Source organism: Plectropomus leopardus, chromosome 7 (assembly GCF_026936395.1).
Source record: "Plectropomus leopardus strain MGB_pleo_1.0 chromosome 7, ASM2693639v1, whole genome shotgun sequence".
NCBI lineage: Eukaryota > Metazoa > Chordata > Actinopteri > Perciformes > Serranidae > Plectropomus > Plectropomus leopardus.
The window spans coordinates 18941503-18962159 of record NC_142182.1 but is presented as its reverse complement, the minus strand read 5'-3'; the positions used below and the strand labels follow the sequence as shown (position 1 = coordinate 18962159).

General features: G+C 39.5%; 3 protein-coding genes across 6 annotated transcripts in view; all 3 read left to right on the top strand.

The window, feature by feature from the left end:
• The window catches only part of nup93 (nucleoporin 93), a 38678-nt gene extending 35504 nt beyond the window's left edge, over positions 1–3174 (top strand). For all 3 annotated transcript variants that reach the window (XM_042496072.2, XM_088080123.1, XM_088080124.1), the window contains 6 exons: positions 939–1055; positions 1176–1294; positions 1379–1496; positions 1639–1722; positions 2025–2153; positions 2917–3174. In XM_042496072.2, coding sequence (XP_042352006.2) covers positions 939–1055; positions 1176–1294; positions 1379–1496; positions 1639–1722; positions 2025–2153; positions 2917–3027 — 678 coding nt within the window. In that variant the 3' untranslated portion in view covers positions 3028–3174. The remainder of the gene's footprint in view (positions 1–938; positions 1056–1175; positions 1295–1378; positions 1497–1638; positions 1723–2024; positions 2154–2916) is intronic.
• Positions 3175–8782: 5608 nt separating this feature from the next.
• On the top strand, positions 8783–13854 carry zpd (zona pellucida glycoprotein d). Its single transcript, XM_042496573.2, has 10 exons — positions 8783–9232; positions 9413–9464; positions 9546–9653; positions 10643–10851; positions 10952–11109; positions 11679–11793; positions 11882–12009; positions 12102–12285; positions 13412–13517; positions 13686–13854. Exons 1-10 carry the CDS (start codon positions 9212–9214, stop codon positions 13805–13807), a joined length of 1203 nt encoding a protein of 400 aa, XP_042352507.2. The 5' UTR covers positions 8783–9211; the 3' UTR covers positions 13808–13854.
• Positions 13855–13989: 135 nt separating this feature from the next.
• LOC148189174 (uncharacterized) lies at positions 13990–20582 on the top strand. 2 transcript variants are annotated; one of them, XM_088080127.1, is made up of 5 exons: positions 13990–15247; positions 16987–17106; positions 17212–18716; positions 18873–18955; positions 19755–20582. In XM_088080127.1, the coding sequence occupies exons 1-3, from the start codon at positions 15163–15165 to the stop codon at positions 17277–17279; spliced, it is 273 nt and encodes a 90-aa protein (XP_087936253.1). In that variant the 5' UTR covers positions 13990–15162; the 3' UTR covers positions 17280–18716; positions 18873–18955; positions 19755–20582. The 2 variants fall into 2 exon arrangements, with proteins under 2 accessions (XP_087936253.1, XP_087936252.1); XM_088080126.1 differs by having other exon boundaries at positions 16987–18716.
• Positions 20583–20657: the final 75 nt, after the last annotated feature.

The window sequence follows — 20657 nt, the reverse complement described above, 5'->3', positions numbered from 1 at the left end:
ATGAACAAAGCAATAATAGAGAAATGCATACCTAGACTAATTTTAGTAATATAGAATATTTGAATCCACAGTCTATGCAGTTATAAATGAAGGGTTAAACTCCATACATTGCCATATAACACCAGCAGAGGTCTCCGGGTTGATCTCCATCGCTGATGAGCTCTCCAAATGGTGTTTTCTCTGATCTCCATGGTAACAGATTTTATGTGCAGGAGGGTCAAAGTTCAGTGTGTTATGAAGAGGCAGCATGTTTGTGTGCATACTGCAAGCAAATGTAAGGGCAGCCGTAGTACCTTCTAAAAGTGAAAACAATTAGTGTGCGATTTGGAACACATGACTTTGACATTGATATTGTTATTGACATTGATATTGGTTTTTCAGAGCTAGTACTGATATCAATTATTAGTAGTTAATGAGAACGATAACCAATATTTGGAACCCGTATGCAGTAACAATAAAAATGGAAATCTTTCTGTCAATATTAAGAATTTGGAATATAACAAACTCCAGCACAAAAAATTAAATGCCAATAAAGTGAAAAGTTGAATAAAAATGAAAATAGCTCCCTAAAGTATTGCAAAGTAAAAGTTCCTCCCGTGCTGACACTCTTTGTACTTTTTAAATAATTAATTAATTCAGTGATCATTAAAATAAAATGCCGATACAGAATGCCAAATATTGGCCCCAATTATCGGCATGGCCGATGATTTGACGACTCCTAATCTCTACCATCATCACTTATGTTTAGTGTAGCTGATGTGTTATTTTTCATTTTCTAATCTGTCTGGATTCCTGCTTCATAGATGCATATCCACCAGTGCTGAAAGACCAGTTGTGTGGACTTAATTTATGGACTTATTTTACAGGACAGTAACCCTCTGCTCTCCCATCAGACCTTTTATGTCCTCACTTATCTCTCCTCTTCCTCCTCCCTTTAGCCTGGAGTCATAGATAAGTTCGCCGGGGACACCAGAGCTATCATCAGTAAAGTCGCACTAGAGGCCGAGAACAAGGGCTTGTTTGAGGAGGCGGTCAAACTCTACGAGCTGGCCAAGGTGAGCAGACCTGTGTGTGCGATCTCTGCATTCATGTCCTGCACGTGTGTTTTTGCAAAGCTGTGGTCATTTGCAGCTGTTGGTTGTCACTGTGTCTCTGTCCGATGTGTCTCTGTGTAGAACCCAGATAAGGTGCTGGAGTTGATGAACAGGCTGCTGAGTCCAGTCATCGCCCAGGTCAGCGCTCCGCAGTCCAACAAGGAGAGGCTAAAAAACACTGCAGTGGCTATCGCTGAGAGGTAAAGACACACACATCATGCACTGGTTTAAATCTAATCAAAAACATCTTATGAAAACTAAATCATTTTCTAATTCCACTTCAGGTATCGTTCTCAGGGCATAGCAGGAGATAAGTCTGTTGATAGTACTTTCTACCTGCTGTTAGACCTGACAACGTTCTTTGATGAGTACCACGCTGGTCATGTTGACAGAGCCTATGACGTGAGTACAGCCCAACTTTTCCAAAGATATTTCGTCACAGACCGAGGATGCGATGCCACGATTATATATTGAAATAATGTATTTGTGTTGAATATTCAAAGCTCCTTTGTTAAAGACGTCCTTCTGTGTGTTTGTCTTTCAGGTGATGGAGCGTTTAAAGCTTCTCCCTCTCAGTCAGGACAGTGTGGAGGAGAGAGTGGCTGCCTTCAGGAACTTCAGTGATGAGGTGAGATCATGAAAAACTCTCAAAGGGACCTTCAGGTTTTGTCACAATATACAGAGCATCAAGGCCATTGCACACCACATCTGTATGTTTTGTCTAAAATTGTTGCATCTGCATTTTCTGCAGATTTTTTCCCACATCTGTCAAAAGCCTTTAAGAGAGCAATCGGAGAGCTTCTTTAAACTAGTAATAGTACAAAAAAAGACAGCGCTTTTTGGCGAAGGGACTTAAAGAACACATACAGAAAAAAACACAAACTTTGTATTTTTTTTTCCCCTTCCTTAAAGTGTCCTCTGTGTTCCCAGGTGCGCCATAACCTGTCTGAAGTGCTGTTGGCCACCATGAACATCTTGTTCACGCAGCACAAACGCCTGAGGGGGGCACCAGCAGGCACTCCAGGACGACCACAGAGGACCATAGAGGACAGAGACATGGTGAGGACACAGACTCTGATAGAGCAGAGGGACAAACTGAAACAGCTGAAAGAGATCAATATTTAATTAGAGCACAATAGATACGTATCTGTAAGGCCAATACCGATATTGATAGTTTGGAGTCAAAAAAAAATCATAAAATAACCTCCCAACCCCGACTCAGAACATACACATTTTTTAACAAGATCATTTCAATTTTGCTGTTCAAGAAAGTGACCAAAATATGTCGAGTGGAACACTTTTCGATTGCAAAATAGATCATAAATAAGGCAACACTGTTGCTCTCAAATTTATCCATTTATTTATTTATTTGGATCCTCAATAGCCACTACCAGGGAAACAACTACTATTTCTTGGGTCCACACAAGTAAATATTACATCATAAATTAAAACAAATGTATAATTTAAAATCCAAGGCAAATTGGAATGAAAATAACAGGAAAACAGGTAAAAAAAAATTGTTTGTTTTTTTTTTAAAGTGAAAATTAGGATGACAATAATTACAAGTATCGTCTCTTTATTTTATTAGTCGGTAAAACATTTAATATAGCTAATAAATGATAGCAGTACTACCAAAATACACTGACAAAAAAATAAAAGCATTCTACAACAAAACATGTCCTATTTGAGACGGCCTGATGCTCTGTGCCATCAGGTATTTCTCCACCCTCTAAATGGTCTGAGAAGACGTACAGAAACACTCAGTCTCCTCTCACAGCGGCAGTGTGTTAACCCTTTACATGCGTCCTCCTTCTTTAAACAGCAACTCCGCAGCCAGGCCAGAGCCCTGATCACATTTGCTGGTATGATTCCCTACAACATGGCCGGAGACACCAACGCAAGACTGGTGCAGATGGAATTACTGATGAACTGAGACAACGTCAACACACACACACACACACACACACACACACACACACACACACACACACACACACACACACACACACACACACACACACACACACACACACACACACACACACACACACACACACACACACACACACACACACACACACACACACACGCTCACAGCTACAACCAGAACTGGCATTTGGAGGCACAGTCATATTCACACACTTATGTACCATTTTGTTTTGTATAGAATAATACACCCATTGTTGTGTTGGCAGATACATCCTTAAATCATCCATCTGAATTCTCATTAATTGTCTCTTCTTTTTGTTCTGTTGTCTCGTCCCATCTCGTTTCTGTTTTGTTGTTTCATATTTGTATCTTTGATGATTTGTAATAAAAAAATAAGTGTACTTTTCAGTTGTCTTTTTATTTTAAACCACCATATGTTCATCATATTTTTTTTATCGTTTAGCCTTGTTTTTAACTAAAAAGTCATTGTTTTCTCAGTAATTTTTGCATGTGCAGAGCAGTCACTCACTCATGTCTTTGACTTTCATAGCAAGAAAGACCGCCAAAGGGCAAAACACATTTTTGCATCTATGAAACTTAAAGTGGCGATAGACAGCTTTCTTTGGCATTGACTCATCATTATGAGGTAAATGAGGGCTCAATTTGTGGCAAAAAGGAAGTGCGTCAACCTATGTGCAACCAAACGTGAGGATGACAGAGCTTTTCCTCTCCCTGGTAGCTATCGGTAGCTATTCGTAGTTACCAGAGATTATCAATCAGCATGTTTACATGCACAGTTAAGTTAAGGTACAGTTATAGCTCTATTAGGCCATTTAATTGGACGACTGTATAGTATAAAAAAAAGCAACAATGTACAGCTAAATGATCAAAGTCTATAAATAGGCTTTTTAAAACAACACAAGATGCTGAACTCCAGCCTTCAGCATAAAAGCCCCACACACTAACAATTCACTTCAGATCATTTATTCACACTTTGTTGCTTTTTATACCATATTACCTGACTTTCCAGTCTTATGATTATATTTCTGTTTAATCTCATAATATTACAGCTTTATTCTTGTAAATGTATATGTTTTTTCTCCTGACATTTTGACTTTTTGTCTCGAAATTATATTATTCTTGAAATCTTTTTTTGTTTTCTTTAGCATGGCCCTAATCCTCCTGCGTACCATTCAGATTGGACAGTTTTAATATTAATTTTACATTGATAATATTTACAACATTGGGCTCAATATTATGCACATAGAAAACTCTTAAACGTCTGAGACCTCATGACCTCAGAGCGTATATCTCTGCGGTGTTGATTGGGGATTGTCAGTTGTGTTTCCTCTGGTTTAACATGAGCAAGTTACTGTCTGTAATGTTTGAGTGTCGCAGGCCGTCGCCATGTCGTTTCCAAAGGCTGTAGTGCAAAAGTGTGACACTTCCTGTCCCCTGGCAGATGGTTGGTTGGCTTGAAGTCGACTGCAGGACTGGAGGGATATTTCTGTCTCTGTATCAGAGGGGGGATTTCTAGGGTAATGATAGCCATTTTTTTTACACAAATGGCAACACATTCCTCTTGAACAGTGAAGTCTCACAGTATTTGACATTATGAACAGGTTGTGAACTGCAAGTTTTATGTATTCTCTGAGAAAAGTGGCCATTTTTAGTGAATTTATCGCTGGATTCAGTGGACGTAGTCATTATTTGGCTTCATTTAAACTTTAGCCCTTTGAAACCTGAGTAAATTGGCTTGATTTCTCTTAAAAAAAATGGGAAGAAGCCAATGAGCAACGATGGAAATGACACAAAAATTAGAAAGAAATTAGTGATAAAGAATAAACAAGAAAATTAACTGAAAAAAGTATTTAAAAAACTAGAATCCTCTTGTAACATATGCTTTAATATGTCATTATGATCATCAGAAATGTGTTTTTCCCAGCTTTTTTTAAAAAAAAAAAAAATCTAAATCTACTAATTTCTTGATTCATTAAACAGTTATCACTAAGTGGCTCATTGCATCTCTCTCCATGTTTTTGAAAGAAACTGCTCCATGTTCGAGGTTCAAAGGTATTAACGGTTGTGAAAGGCATCCAAAGGCAGCACAGGAAAACTGATGTCGCTCCAGGTTTAAAAGGGTTAAACAGTCACCTCCCAACATATTGTTCACTTAGCAGCAACCTAAAACACCATAGCAGCAACCCCTTTGGCATCTACCTTCACAGCTGAGAAAATGTCTAGCAACAGCCCACCAATGCATTCAGCAGAAAGACTGACTTCCACTGCAGTTTGCGAGCCACCAAGTGCATGCAGATCTTCAACAACAATCACCCATCATCCCCTCAGTTAAATTTGTGGCCCACACTCTCTGTCCTTCAGTCTGGCCTCAGAGAACACAGATGGAGGCTCATTCTGTCTTGGCTGCTCCACATAGGCTAACTGTACGGAGATGTTGAGTTCATCCACGGCCACGGACAAAGCTGAGCCAAGTGCTATGGGATCCATGCTGTTGTACTCCGCCCCAGTGCTGGGAGCGGAGACACACCACTGCTCCTCCGAAACTTAATGATATGCCGGACAAGCTGAAAATCACCTGGCATGTAACTTACATCAGAGGGACTATCCTCAACTAAAATCAGATGCTTATTAGTCAGTAACAGTGGAGTGATTGAGCCTGCTGCAGAGACTCCTGAACAAACAGGGTTCATTATAGCGATACTCACTTTCCTTTGTTTGGGGACCATTTTTGCAGGGGCCAGTCGAAGCAGCCCCATACATGTCTCTCGGATTTAAGGACGTTTCAAAGATTTGGGGGCATTTCTAGGATTTTAGGACGTTTCGAAGATTTCAGGACATTTCTAGGATTTCAGGATGTTTGTAGGATTTTAAGACGTTTCTCAGATTTTAGGAAGTTTCCGAGATTTTGGGACATTTCTTGGATTAAAGGATATTTCTAGGATTTTGGGACATTAGGGGCTTAGCTAGGATCTCTATCGGGGGATCCTCCACTGACACTTTCTTTTATAAACAAGCTCGATTTTGATGCTGTTTTATGCACTCTGGCACCTTATGTATACTAAATGTACAAAAACAATTCCCAGTGTGAATCACTTTTTTAGTGTAAATTAGAAAATGTTTTGGGGCCACCCAGAACTCTATCAGGGGCCAGATATGGACTGTGGGCCATAAGTTGATTATCACTGGTTTATTTGTCTTTACCTCCATGTTGAATTAGGTCTCTTTCCTATGGTTTTTGTACAGCCTGCCTTGTGTCTGTTTGTGTGTGTGTGTGTGTGTGTGTGTGTGTGTGTGTGTGTGTGTGTGTGTGTGTGTGTGTGTGTGTGTGTGTGTGTGTGTGTGTGTGTGAAAACATCCAGCAGCAGAAGACCAGGCTCTCAGGTGTGTGTGCCGCAGCTGGTGTTGTGAATCAGGCCGATGACAGACACCTCCTATAAGCCGGCTATTTCACAACACCAGGGTGGCACCGCACCACTCTCAACGAGACGAAGAATCACTTCAAGATGAAGCTGCTGAGGGATGCAGGAGCTGCAAGAGATAAATATGTTTTGTATCTACATGGAATTGACAATGTCCAGTGGTACAACATGAACACACAAATGAGGTGCATTTAAAAACTTGGAAATGTACTTCAATGGACACTAAACTGTTATTTGTTTTGCAGTGTGAATGAAGGTTCTTTAATCCCTCTGAAACCTGGAGTGACATCACTTTTCTTTCAGACACCTTCACTTGTGTTAAAACCTTTAAACCCTCAGCAAATTGGTGCAATTTCTTCCAAAATCATGGGAAAGGGCAATGAGCAACTTGGTAAGAAATTTCCCACAAATTACAAGGAATTGGTAGATTTTTTTGTTTTTAAGCTTAAGGAAAATGTCTAGGGAAAAAAGCAAAAAGCTAGGGAAAACTTTATTTATAATGATCATATTTGTTGTTTGTTTTGTTTTTAGGTTGTTTTTTTTTTGTTTGTTTTATTAATTTTAAGATAACATTCTTGCACATTTTTGGGCCTTCTTCCCATGTTTTTAAATGAAATCAACCCAATATGCTCAGGTTTCACAGGGTTAATTACACCTGCTGTGCTGACTTTATGGCTTTTTACCCAACCATAACATCAATTTCTGCTTGCATACTGAATGAAATAATGTCAAGATAAATTCTTCCTGTTGAGGCAAAACCAGGATAAATTCACAGGTGTTAACACACATTGTATTTCTTTTACGACAAGGTTTTTTTTTTTTTTTACCTCTGTACTCTGTTAATAAATAATTTTACAATATTTCCTTTGTAGATTTGTTCTGTTGCTGTTTGAGTCCAAATTATGTGTGAGGTTGAGGTTGCAGCAACATAATAAAACATTGATTTCCAGCTTATTTCAATTTCAAAGAATAAAAAAAAACTAGGCATCAAAAGAAAATTTATGATCAGTAAAATAAATTTTAACGGCTAAAAGCAAGGCCAAAAAATGTGTGTCACAAGGGTCCAGTGAAGCGATTTAACTGTTTGATATGCTAATTGGATCCACTGGCAGACAGCAGGGTGTATGAACAAGAACCTTCCTCACCATATGCTTTTGTTGTGGATAATAGGACGCTTCTGAAGCTTCAGACAACAGATTTTTTTTCTTCAAATTAAATAGGCGGCCAGTTGTAGCTGTTTATCCATCTTTTGTGCAAAAATCACTTCCCATCATGACCATTTCTATATTTTACCATGAAGGATCTATCAGAAAATGAGGACGTGAGAGTGGAGCCATCACTAAATGAAAAGAAACAGACACTCATTATTATCTCAGAGCATCTGATCTGCCACCAGAGATGGACTGCTGCAAACCTGCCTCATCAATCACAGTGCCTCCCTTATTATAACAACTTATTCTGGCTCTGATGTGTCCCATCAAAGACAGATGGTCTGCACCCAAAAAGACGAGAGGCCTGCCTGATGATGTCTGAGAATATGGAGTGTGGCCTCCGGCTGTGACGAGTTGGCTCTGTAGGAAATACAGTGACCCACTTTAGGTTTTCCCTTAAGACACTGTTGAACCACCCAATGTTTTGACCTGCTGACACTAAAAACCTGATTTTTTATTCCTTAACTACTAAAATCCTTTTCTAGGTCCATTTAAATGTTTGTATGATTTGGTTTAGTAAATGTAGGATCCAAAAGACATTTTTTAAGAGATCCAGTTCAGCACTGATTTCTACATTTAAGTAGAATTCCTGTTTGATTGTGGTGCTATTTCACATATTAGAAGTAGTAAAGGGGTAAACTTTCTAAACTACTTTGAGCTGATGATAGTAACATCTGGAGGAGACATTTGCATTTGCTTTCTATTTAAGGCTAAATCAACTGATGAAATGAGAAAGATTTTCATTTCGGTGTCATTACAGCAACATCTCATGTGTTGGTTTATTGATTGTTACCATGTAAGGATATGCTAAGTTGGGCATCTTCCCCCAACATACAAAATAACAATGAGTTACAGACAGACAGATTTATCAATACAGTACATACAACATTTCAGATAAAAGTGCCAACTGGAAGTGGATTAAAAATATTAGTATACTACTATAAATTATTGTCTATAAGGAGCAGGGGCGTGTCTATGAAGTGGCCTGGGTGGCATGGACCACCCCTGAAATCTGATTGGCCACCCCATTGTGCTTGGCTGTCTGCCCAATCAGTTTAAACTGTTTGACAAAGAAACTGAATTAAACTTTTTAGGTGTATTTCAGTCTTAAACCAGAGAGGCAGCAATTTAATAGAGTTTTAGAGGTTTTTTGGCACTTTATACTTGCTATTATACTATTTAGTTTGGAGGAATTATTTATTTTATTAAGTACGGAAGCTTTGTTTTACATTTGTGTGGTGTCACTCTGTTGCATTGTGATTGGTCTATTTAACATTTTAAACTAAACTAAAAAAGGGGTCTGTAAGACCCTGCAGTGTTTAAAAAAAAAACCCCACTGCAGTTAAAAAAAGAGAAAAAAGGACACGCCAGTGATAAGGAGCACGCGAGCACCAGAGCCCAAAGTGACAGGTGTTCATAATTGGGGAGCAGCAGGTGTCGTAAAGGAGGAAGACAGAGGAGAGCGTCCTGTTTGACGGAAAATATCGCATTAAAAACGAATTTTAAATATACATTTTCACGGAACACGGTACAAAAAATGATCCTCGTCGACTTGAAGGTGGGTTTAGATGAAGAAATTAAAAGTATTATGCAAAACGAAGTTAATGTTTGTGTAGCTCAGGTAAGATCGTTTTAAATGAACAAGCTAAAGTGATAATGTAGCCTGTCCAGACTGTAAATAGGTTAAATGATGTAAGACGTACACAGCTGAAGTGGAAATATTCATTCCTCTGTGCAGCTGAGCGTGGTCCTCGTGCTTCTCGTCGGCTTCACGAGCCACCGTGTTGAAGGTAAGGCTGTCTTTTTGTCCTGAAATAATTGTTATAGCTTGTCCAAGTGATATTAGTGACATTACTTGGTTTCTTGTGCAGGAGTCTGCAGTGTGGAGCATTGCACTGACCGCTCAAGATGTCTTCTGTCTAAAGACCAAAGAAGCTGCAAATGTGCCACTGGCTTTTATGCTGACCAGTGTGACAAAGGTAAGAGCATTTTGGATTATTTTACTGCGTTTTTGTTTTTTTGTTTTTCTCTCCATTGTATAGTGAAAGTATTAATTTGTCACAGAAGGGGCACTGAGTTACCAGTCACTATGAAAAAAAAGTCTGATGACTTTTTGAAGATAAAACAATTCCCTAAATCAGCATTTAAATAACTCATGTTAAATTTGGTGACAGCTTTAAAAAAAGCATCTGAAACTGATGCAGGGGCTTAGATGTGATAGTTTTTAGTCACTAGCCTAGTCAATTTCCCAATGGAATCAGTAGCATCATTTTTGCCCACATCTTTCAAACTATTTGCCTCCAGTTTGTTGTGCAGGCTTAGCTGGTAAAAACCTTGGATAACATCAGCTGCCTCTCCAGAGAAACAGGACACATCATGCAACTGTTTTCACTGGCTGAGCAATCCTGTACTCAACAGCAGAGTGACTGTTTAACCCTGTGAAACCTGCACTGACATTAGTTTTCTTGTGCTGCGTTTAGATGCCTTTTCACAAGCTCTTTGACACTTTGAAACCTGAGCAAAATGTTTTTTGGGGGGGGGGCATTATATATAACTATTATTTCACTGTTATTATTAATATTTATAAATTGTTTTTGTTGCTTATTTTCAGGTAACTTTTTTCCTTTTTTAATTTTGCAAATTTTTGTCTGTTTTGTTTAGTTGCCTCCTCTCTATTTTTTTTTTTTTTTTGAGAGAAATCAAACCAATTTATGTTCAAAGGATTAAAATCCTTCAAGCAGATTTCAGCACATGTAGTTGAATTACCTGTTCATCCTCCTTAAACCTAAATGTAAGTTGATGGTGTGTAGGCTACAAGACAAAATGGAAACTGCTGGCAATACTTTTTAATTTCCATTTTTGTGCACTCTATAGCCTACTGTGTTAACGTAACAGTATGTGTGTCCTCTTGTGAATCTCAGGCACTCACTCGCCTTGCACTTTTAGTTATTTTACATTTTGGTTACAGATGCACACATCAAAGTAATGTGCGGCAGAGACTACATAGCAATCCAAGCGATAGAAGATTTCTTCAAGTATCACAAGGTGCCGCTGGAGTCCCTGCACCTGCCCAACAAATCGTGTCGTGCTCAGAGAGAGGTCATCAACGGTGTGCCGTACTACACCTCCAGAATATCCAAAACCAAATATCTCGCCTGCGGAGGCAAGCCGCCGGAGGTACAACTTGAGCATTATCTAGGTTAAATGCCAAGCACAAATCACAAAAGTGAAACCCTGTCATAACACTTTCTTGTTTTTCATGTTTCCCTTCTCACAGAGAAACTTTACCCACATCTCCTATTCCCTGAGTCTTCTGTCGGACCCTCAGGTTACTGGAAACATCATCAGAAATCCAGTCATTAAGATGAACTTTGCATGCGTCTATCCATACGTCAGAAGAGTCAGCCTGCCTTTCCCAGTCGTCCCCTTTTCCACGTAAGGAAGAATCTTAAATTAAGACTCTATTTATTACGATCCACTTCAGTTTATTTGTACATAAGCAATGCTTACATATTTTCATCTGTCCATTAACCATCCTGTAAACATGTTAGAGGAAAATTCTCCCCGTTCAAGTGTGTGCGTCCATGACAGGGATTCCTAAATTATTTTGTTAAGCTCACATGTGAAATTGACGGGTTGTGTGGAACCAGTGAGTCTCACTGATGGCCTGATCTGTGATCAGATCTGTGCACTGCAATCTGAAAACATTATTTAGTACAAATTGAAATTGCAGCTATTTGTAATGTTTAAAGGGATACTTCAACTTTTTCAACCAGCTTTGTATCAGAAACAATGTAGATAGTATGTGTAGATGAACTGTGATAGACCTCTTTGCATCTAACCAGCACCTACATAGAAAAGATAGTAGTTGCATCTTTCTGCTGCAGAGATGGCCAAGTTTTTATGTGAGGACTCTTTGTATCAGTGAAATACCTCCTTTGAGATGTGCACTCAGTCACCAAACAGACCTTTTTGTTTCCTTGCCTCTTCCCGTACACACACAGTGAGGCAGTGATGCGAGTAGATGACCTCGATGCCACAATACAAATGATGTTGTTCACAGACCGCTCCTACTCCAAGGCCTACACCAGTGCTCCCACCATTGAACTCAGAGACAAGGTAACATTCATCAGCCAGTTTATCCAAATTTTAATAAAATTTTGGTGAAGCTGTTTGTATCATCTCAGTGATGGGTTTCTGTGTTCAGGTGTATGTGGAGGTGACGGTCACAGAGCCTGCAGATTTCTTCCTGCTCCGGATTAACGAGTGCTGGGCCACACAGTCTCCTCAGCCGAACACTTCAGAGGGACTCGTTCACACTCTGCTTCTGAACGGGTCAGAGGAGCTCTCTATCCACAGCTCATCACACCTTTGTCCTTTTTAAATATGAACTCCAGTCAGCTCCTCGTTTCCATCTCCTTATCCAGGTGTGTGAAGGACAGCACTGTTTCCTTCCTGAACGTGAGCGCAGGAGAGTCGGGGCGTAACGGAGAAAGTTCAACCATTCGCTACAGCTTCGACATGTTTCGCTTCACAGCAGAACCTCCCGAGCTCTATCTGCACTGCACCGTTCAGCTGTGTGAGCCAGACGACCACAAGTCCTGCACACCCGTGAGCTCACTCATCTTACTTACTTGGTATAGAGAAGCCCCAGGGATGTTTTTCCGTAGGCCAACCCGGCAGCTGTTACTGGTTCCCTCGTCAAAAAGCCTATGAGATTTTTCCATTGGATTTGAATCACTGCAGAAAATAAGCTCTGTGGTAAACAAACGTTTACGATACCTATATGTTTTGCTCAGTAAGATTACCGTCACAAATGAACACCCCTTTAGGATTTTTGAAGCCTAAATGTAATCGCCGAAAGTAAAAAGCTCATTTTAAGCTTTAAACCAACTACACAACAATGGCGTCATCACTAGTGCGAGGCTGTTAAAGCCGTGTTCAACGCAGCTTGTTGTGATGACATTCTGTATTCTCATTTAGTGACTTGTGAGCAATCTCCTTTTTTAAGACTCATGAAAGCTTCAAAGTTCACAGTGTGGTGTATCCTGACTTATTTTGTGTCGAGGAACAAAATGTGAAATTCTCTTCATCTTCTGTAAACTGCAAACCTTATTTATGGCAACTAACCAAAAACCCATTCAAACTTTCTTTTTTTCTACCGTCAGGTAGTGATCCACTTATTTGTAGCTTTTATAGAAAAAGCTGATTGCCCATAAATCTCCAACACTGAATGAAAATACTATCATATATAGGTAGGGATGCTTGGTAATAATGGCACGTCATCGGTATCAGCAGATGTTGGCTTTAAAACTAAATATCGGAATCAGCCAACATGCTGATTTCTGCCGATATAACAAACCTTTTTTTTTAAGTTGACAAAGTGAACATGTACAAAACATCATGCCTAAGCTGAAATATTTTTCTTATTTTGCGCAATAAATTACATACACTGAAAAGCGTTGTATATGATGTCTGTATCTGCTGGCGGACCATCACAATGAGAGTATGCATAATATGATAATTCCACTACAGATGAGACTTGATGATCACTAAAATTAGGTGGGCAAAAAAAGTAGATACGATGTATTAGTTGTCAGCCAAATGAGTTGTCATATATCTGCATATCGGATATCAGCAAAAAAATCCAATTTCATGCATCCCTATATAAAAGATTTCTTGACTTGGCTTTCTTTTTTTTCCACTTTTCTCATGTCCCCTGTGTTTTTCTGTACAGAACTGTAATTCAATCAGTAAGAGAGAAGCGGTGAGAGCCGACCCCACTCTGGGCCTCCTGTCTTATGGACCCATCAGGATTGAAATGCCGGACAGACCTCAATCCAGTAAGCTCCTGTTTCTCTGTCACTGTTGCCATATTTCTACCCCTGCACGACCAAAAGGTCATTGCTGCGTCAGCCCTTCCCATTGTCTTTTTTTCCTCTGTAGGCTTCATTGGAAGTGATACTCTCCCACTGCGGGTACCACAGTTATCTCTTTGGCTTTTGTTTCAGGCATACTGACATCGGTGGTGCTGCCTGTAGCAGGTGTCTGGACTGTGGGCTTCTTCCTCATCATCCTCATCACTGTGGCAAAGGCAGGCAGCAGGAGGCTCGCACAAACGGAGGAGCACTGACAACAACAATGCTGCTGTTGGCAGCTTGAATAAAACTTCAAAAAGCATCCATATCTTCTTTTATTCCTGTCCCGATATATAAGTCCCAAAACAGATGGTGTGTCACAGCAAGGTGAAGCAGCTTGGTTTTGAGTCACGGTGACCTTTGCTTTCAGCAGCAAAATTTAAGTTTTGTGTCAAATGCAGTAATACAACTGGATATTGTGTAAATTAAGGTGTGCAAGTAAACTCAGTTTGCTCCATGTTGGCTCATTCCAATTTTAGTTTTAACAGAGTCAAGAACACGGTTAAAGAGTCTGGGAGTTAAATTGCCAACTGCAGAACCTGTACAGGTCTTAAAAATAACCTTTTCCACTTTGTTTTACTTGCAAAGTAATGCAACAATAGCAAATAATAATGACAGTAACAGTATTCCCAATGACAAGTCGTGTTTTTATTTATTACTGCAGCTAGATATAATAATTCATAAGAGACATTCTCTGGAGAAACGATTCAGTGCATATGTGCACAGACATGCATATAGAAAAAAAAGTTTACTGTCTGATAACCACAGAATAGACTGAAAATGTTGCTGTTATGTCTGGGAGCATTTGCATATAAATTAACAAAAGCAACAGTACGGCTGCAAAAAAATCAAGGGTGTGTGGGCCTACTTCCTCTAATCTTGTTGCTGCAAACAGACAGATTTTTAATTGTAAGGAGAGCCAAGATTTTGTGACAAATTTAAAGTACAAATGTCAGTCATTGAAAAAAAAAATCAGCTTTATTTTTAAAATGGAAAAAAATGCATATATACAGTATGTTTGATGTAGTAAAGCCGTGTCCGTTTTGGGCTGCAGTGTTCAGCAATGCTGTAGGGGACAGGTTTCTTTTGTTGGGGGTTTTTGCATTTTTTGGTCTAGAAAACCACTACACAAATATATAGGTATTATTATTATCATTATCATTGAGAAAAATGTTATTTTTTAAAAAAAGATCCAAGTTTTCATGGGAATCAAACACATTAGAAAACTAGATATTTTGATACACAAGTAATTTATGTTTGGATTATTTATAATAGTCTGTCTCACTTGCTCACGCACACGCACGTGCATGCGTCAGTAGAAGAAACGTAACGGAATGACGTGCGACCGTGGAACCGGTAGGCTATATAAGAGCTGTCAATCACTCCAACGCTCCTTTTGCATGCAAGTTTGGCACAAGTGACAGACGCTGTTGCAAAACCTGATCGCTGGTAAGCTGAATTGTTGTTGAACGACAAACTTCTGTTGGAAAACGATCTCTGTTGTTTGCAGGTTTGCTGTGGACCAGTGAATAACTTCTGTTCCCGGAGAAGCAGCACCTGTCCTGGAGAGATGGCGTGCAGCCGGCCGAGGTCACCAGCCTGGGAGGACCGCCTGCTGATTGGAGCCGCCAGTGTGCCAGACTCCCCCGGTGAAGGTAAGAAAACTTTTAAGTTTACTTTTTGTCCTCAAAATTCGTAAATAAGTGTCCTTAAAACCAAAAAGTGGGTGTTTAAAGGTGTTTGCAGTACAAAATGTGAGTATTTTATTGAGTTTTAAGTGAAAGAATTTTGTCTCAGTAAGACACAATAATTTGGGAGAACAGCCCCTTACAGGACATTTTCTGCATGCAAAAAAAAATCAATATTTCATGTTTGGAGTGTATTGAATTTCGCGGGAAAAGTTCAGAATGTGTTAATAATCATGTAGTGATTCGAAAACTGTGATATTTTTGTTTAAGTGGGACATTTTTGTGAATTTGGCGTCGAAGTTTATCAAAATCAAGATGGCGACTGGACATTTTTTTGAATAATGCCAAAAATTGCATTTTTCTTGAGCACCATGGAGACGTGGATTTATGAAGAGCTGACGTCAGAGCGTGCACGATGTACAAATGTAAACAAAGCAGAGCCGCTTCCTCTGAGCAGAGAGCTGAGTTTGCTCTATATGATTGTTGAAGCTTCACTTTAAATATACCTGAAGGAAAAGAGAGGAATGCATTTGTGTGTGCAATGAGTTACTGTTAGTTTGCAAGATGAGAATCACCAGAGGCCCCACAATACAACATTATCAGGATACTTAAGTCATGATATAATATTATTACGATTTTAAACATGTTGCAATATGCTGAGTATTATAATTACATAAACTGAGATATATTGCAATTCATGACATTTTTTTAATTGGAAGTTTTGTCCACAAAGGAAAACTTTTTTTATTCACATGTTCTATCAAATAAGATAGTTTTCAGTCTATTCATCTCAAAATAAATCGTTTTTATTGCAGCAAAATGTTTCCAGTGGACTAAAAAGGCAATTGATTTCATTATTCTAGTAGGCTATCTAAAGTGTAATTTGTATTTGTAGTATTAGTAAGTTCTGTGACAAAAAATCAATAATTTGCACAGATACATGAAGATACATGTTTTGAAAAATAAAACAGTGGTGTGAACAGGAATATTATGTCAAATTATGCAAATATGGATGAGGACAAATTCTTCACTTTTTTGGCAGTAGAAACAGAAACTAAATCTGAATGAATGTAACCATTTTACTACTTTACTTGATTAACCCTCTGAAATCTGAGCAAACTGGCTTGATTTCTTTCAAAAACACAGAGGGCAAGGTGCAACATAACAAGAAATGGCCCAAAAATTAGCAAGAAAGTGGTAAAAAGTTGCAAGAAAATTTTCTTAAAGTAAGCACAAAAGAAAAACAAAAACCAACAAAGACCAGTTTTCCAGGTTTCAGAGGTTTGATTGCTTTTGTAAGACGTCTGAATGCACCACAATAAAACTGATGTCGATTCAGGTGTTAAAGGGTTAATCTCTGTCCTAATGTTTGTGTAATACATGAAAAAAATATTTATTGTCCATTTTTTGTATAACATGTGTCAGTGGAAAGTGATCTGCAGCACGCTGTACGTGTGTGTGTGTGTGTGTGTGTGTGTGTGTGTGTGTGTGTGTGTGTGTGTGTGTGTGTGTGTGTGTGTGTGTGTGTGTGTTTACACACTGTTGCAGTGAGCTGGGCTTTTTGCTGCTGTGTGTAAACGGTCCTTTGGATGTGATCCGACTTTATTTTTGGGATTCACCTTCGGAGCTAAAAGCCTTTTAACTCTTCGGATGTGTGTGTTTATTTATGTAACTAACATTGTGCTTGTATCTTCTTTTCTGCTCAGGTGGCTCCTCTCAGAATCCAGACGCTGACCGCGCGGACGCGCTCTCGTGGCTCATCAGACCTGCCGACCTCTACCTCTACCTGTTCTCTGAGGAGGACGAGGCACCTGAGGTAGAGGAGGGTGAGTACATCCCTGCAGCTTTATCTGATGATGAAGATGATGACGAGGATGGGTCTGTGTTTTTGTTTGAAGATGGTGAGGTCTTTCTGTTCTCGTCTGATGAAGAGGAGGAGGAGGACGACGACGACGACCCCCTGGACGGCTGGCTGCCGCCCCATGTCCAAGGAGGTTGACGGCAACGCCGGAGCTCGCATCCAGCAGCCCGACAGCAGCGCTTTTGGCAGGCTGGGTGACAAGTGCTTCCTCCTGTTGGTGCTGATACTGGTCTTCCTGCTGGTGGTCCCTCTTCCTTTTCCTGTTGGTGTTTCTGGTGCTCCTCCGCCGTGCTCCTGTTTGGCTGCTGCTCCTCAGAGACTGATTGTCAGGCACCTGCAGGTTCCTGCTGAGCATTTACAGCCTGCGGAGCAGCATCAGGAGCTACGTGAAGGTCAGCTGAGAGGATTCTGTCTCTGTGCTCATGGACACTTTTTGACAGCGACCTCAGTGTCTCACAGGAGGAGACAGGAGCAACACTAGATGGAGGGAAGTAGCTCTAAAGAGGCTGCTCCCTCAACTCCTGGCCTCAGCTGCTCCATGAAAAGGAGCAGCAAAAGGAGAGCCGGGAGCAGGTAAGTGTTAACAAGCCGCCGAGGTTTTGTGAGTAGACCTCAGTGAGGCAGAAAGCTCTGGAGGCTCCGAACTACCAACGTCTGACCTCAGCTCCCGCACAAAGAGGAGCAGAGAGGAGAACTGCAAGTTACTGCTGAGATGCAGAGGAAGTCTTATTACCGTATTTTAAATAATTCAGTCATAATCTTATTCACCATGTTTTTAATTGTGCTACTGAAGCAGACAGAGGTAAGTCAATAAAAACGATTCCAACAATTGTTACCTGCACTTATATTTTTCAGTAGTTTAATAATTTGTTTCCCTGATGTTTTTTGACGTGTTTAAATCTTTTTTTTTATGTAGATGACTCCATCTCATGGAGGTACGGTAATAATTAATAAAACATTAATAAAGTCTGCTGCATGTTTTTCTGTCAACTTTTCAAAAAGTCTGATTATTTATCTGACTAACTGTATTGTTGTTTGAGTCTTTTTTATATCCTTTAGATAGCTGGAGCAGACAGAGGTAAGACAATAACGAATAATCATATCAACCATATTTGTCTTTTAATCATTTAATATTTGTGGTGATAATTTAACCAACTCACTGTGTTTTTCTTTTGACTTTTTAAAACTAAAGGGTAGATGTTCATATCTGACAGAGGTGTGGTAATGTAACGTTCAGAAAATGATCCTGCAATACATCAATAATATTTTAGTGATTATTTGATCTTAATCATTTTGTTGTTGACTTTTTCTTTCTTTTTTACTACACTTAGCCGAAATTGACGAAGGCAGGGTGATAGAGAGGAACCATGTTAATAAAAGTCTTCTCCAAGTCTAATAATCACTTATTTTAAAGTTGATTCATCTTCATTATTCTGTTGTACTTTTATTTTCTTTACTGCGGTACATCCAGCAGTTTCCTTGGCGACAAAGAGGTTGGTCCTCTGGATCAGAGAAGAAGGATGGCCGACCACAAGACGAGCGTGAGAGTGTTGATCGACTCTTTCAGTCATCTTAGTAAGTATTTTCTGCTTTGATTTAGTTTTCAGTAACATATGATAATTATTAATATTCAAAGTCTTATTATTACTATTATTATTATGGCTATTATGACTTATTAACTTTGTTGTACTTTTTCCTGCGGTTCATCCTGCACTTTTCTTGGCCACAAAGAAGTTTGTCCTGACCAGAGGAGGACAGCTGAACACAAGACGAGCCGGAGAGCGATGGTCTCTGTGTTTTGATCAAGTTAGTAAGTAAGTTAGACCAGAAGTAAAGCAGAGGTGACATAACGTGGTTATAAGCTGGAGTTAATTAACAGCGTACTGTTTGTTTTTTACACTGTGACAGTACTGATTAAACTGGTTTATTTAGCGATCACTGAATCTGCAGGAATGATGATGATAATGTTGTCTGTCAACTTAAAGGGATAGTTTGGGATTTTTTAAGTGGGGCTGCATGAGATACTTTTGTATCGTCAACACAGTAGATGGAGGTCGGCCTGCTCACTGTTTGTAGAAACAGACGAGGCGCTCACCCCACAGCTCTGCATTACCACTTTAGCCACTTTAAGAAACGGCTTACCTAAAAAATACAATATCAGTCTAAGTGGACGCTGTATTGAGAGTGTTTTCAACGTGAAGTTACGTTTCAGTGGGATCGCGTAACAGCTGCTTACAGCACTTTCTGACCCAAACAGCTGTCCGGGGGCAAATGACACATGTAGTGCCAAAGGAAAAGAATATGTGACGGCAAAGTAAAGTGATGAAAATACTCTATACACTATAAATATAGTGTCTCCTTAAACTGAAATGATTCTTTTTTGGTGGGCCATTTCTTAACTGGCTAAAATATGTTTTGATATCAACCCCTGTGGGGTGCACACCCTGTCTTTTTCTGCAAACCGGGAGCGCACCGGCCGCCAGCTACGATATGTAAAACACTGACTATACATAAGCATCTTATACAGCCCCACGTCAAAAATCCCAAACTAGCACTTTTAAGTAGAAAGCACATTGTACAAAAATTGATCATGAGTCTTTTTTGATTTCACAGGGCAGGACTCTTCTTGGGTCTTTGGCTTTCCCTAATCATCTGAGAGTGGATGTGGACCAGCCGAGCCCCACAGCGGTCCACACAGTGAACCACACTCAGCGCTCTGTTTGCCTCCATGCAGCCTCCAGGATCGGTCCAGAATAAGTCCTACTACAACTACATAGCTTCACTATTTTTTACCACGTGACCACTTGGTTTGGTCTTGAATTCAATAAATGTCAACATCAGACATCTAAAATTATTATGTTACATGACTTCCTTATCTCTCAGGGATGTTAAATTACCATAACAGATTAAATGGACAATTATTTGTAGGAATTATCATGTAAGTAGTGATAATATTTGGCTAAAATGCTGAGAAACAGATGAGTAAAAAATGTCAGAAAAGTCACTAAAAAAACAATTTGAAAAAAAAAACGGAGTTGATGATAATAATACTAACAATAATAACCGTAGTGATAATAAACTTGATTTTATATAGCACCATTCAAAACACAATTACAATAAAAACATGACACAAAACAAAACAAAACAAAATGATCCAAGAGCCAAACACTATAATAAAAACAGATGTCGTAAAACAACATCTGGGTCGTAAAACAAGTAGAATTACTAAAAAAAAAAAAAAGTGGAGTTTTAAAAGTGATCTAAAAGATGAGACACAGTTTGCGGCTCTGATCATCTCAGGCTGGTCAGTAAAGTTTAGGAGTGAGTTATCTGAACCTGGGAACCACAAGGAGCTTCCCATCTGAGGATGTCAGGGTGAGAGAGGGGACGTGGGGCCTTTGCCTGAGGCCTCTCAGGGCTTTGTACGTAATCTATAATATTTTACGATTTATTCTACAAGTAGTTTGACTGTCGTTTCCTGTAACAACAGCAGAGGTCGCACTGACCCTCTGATGG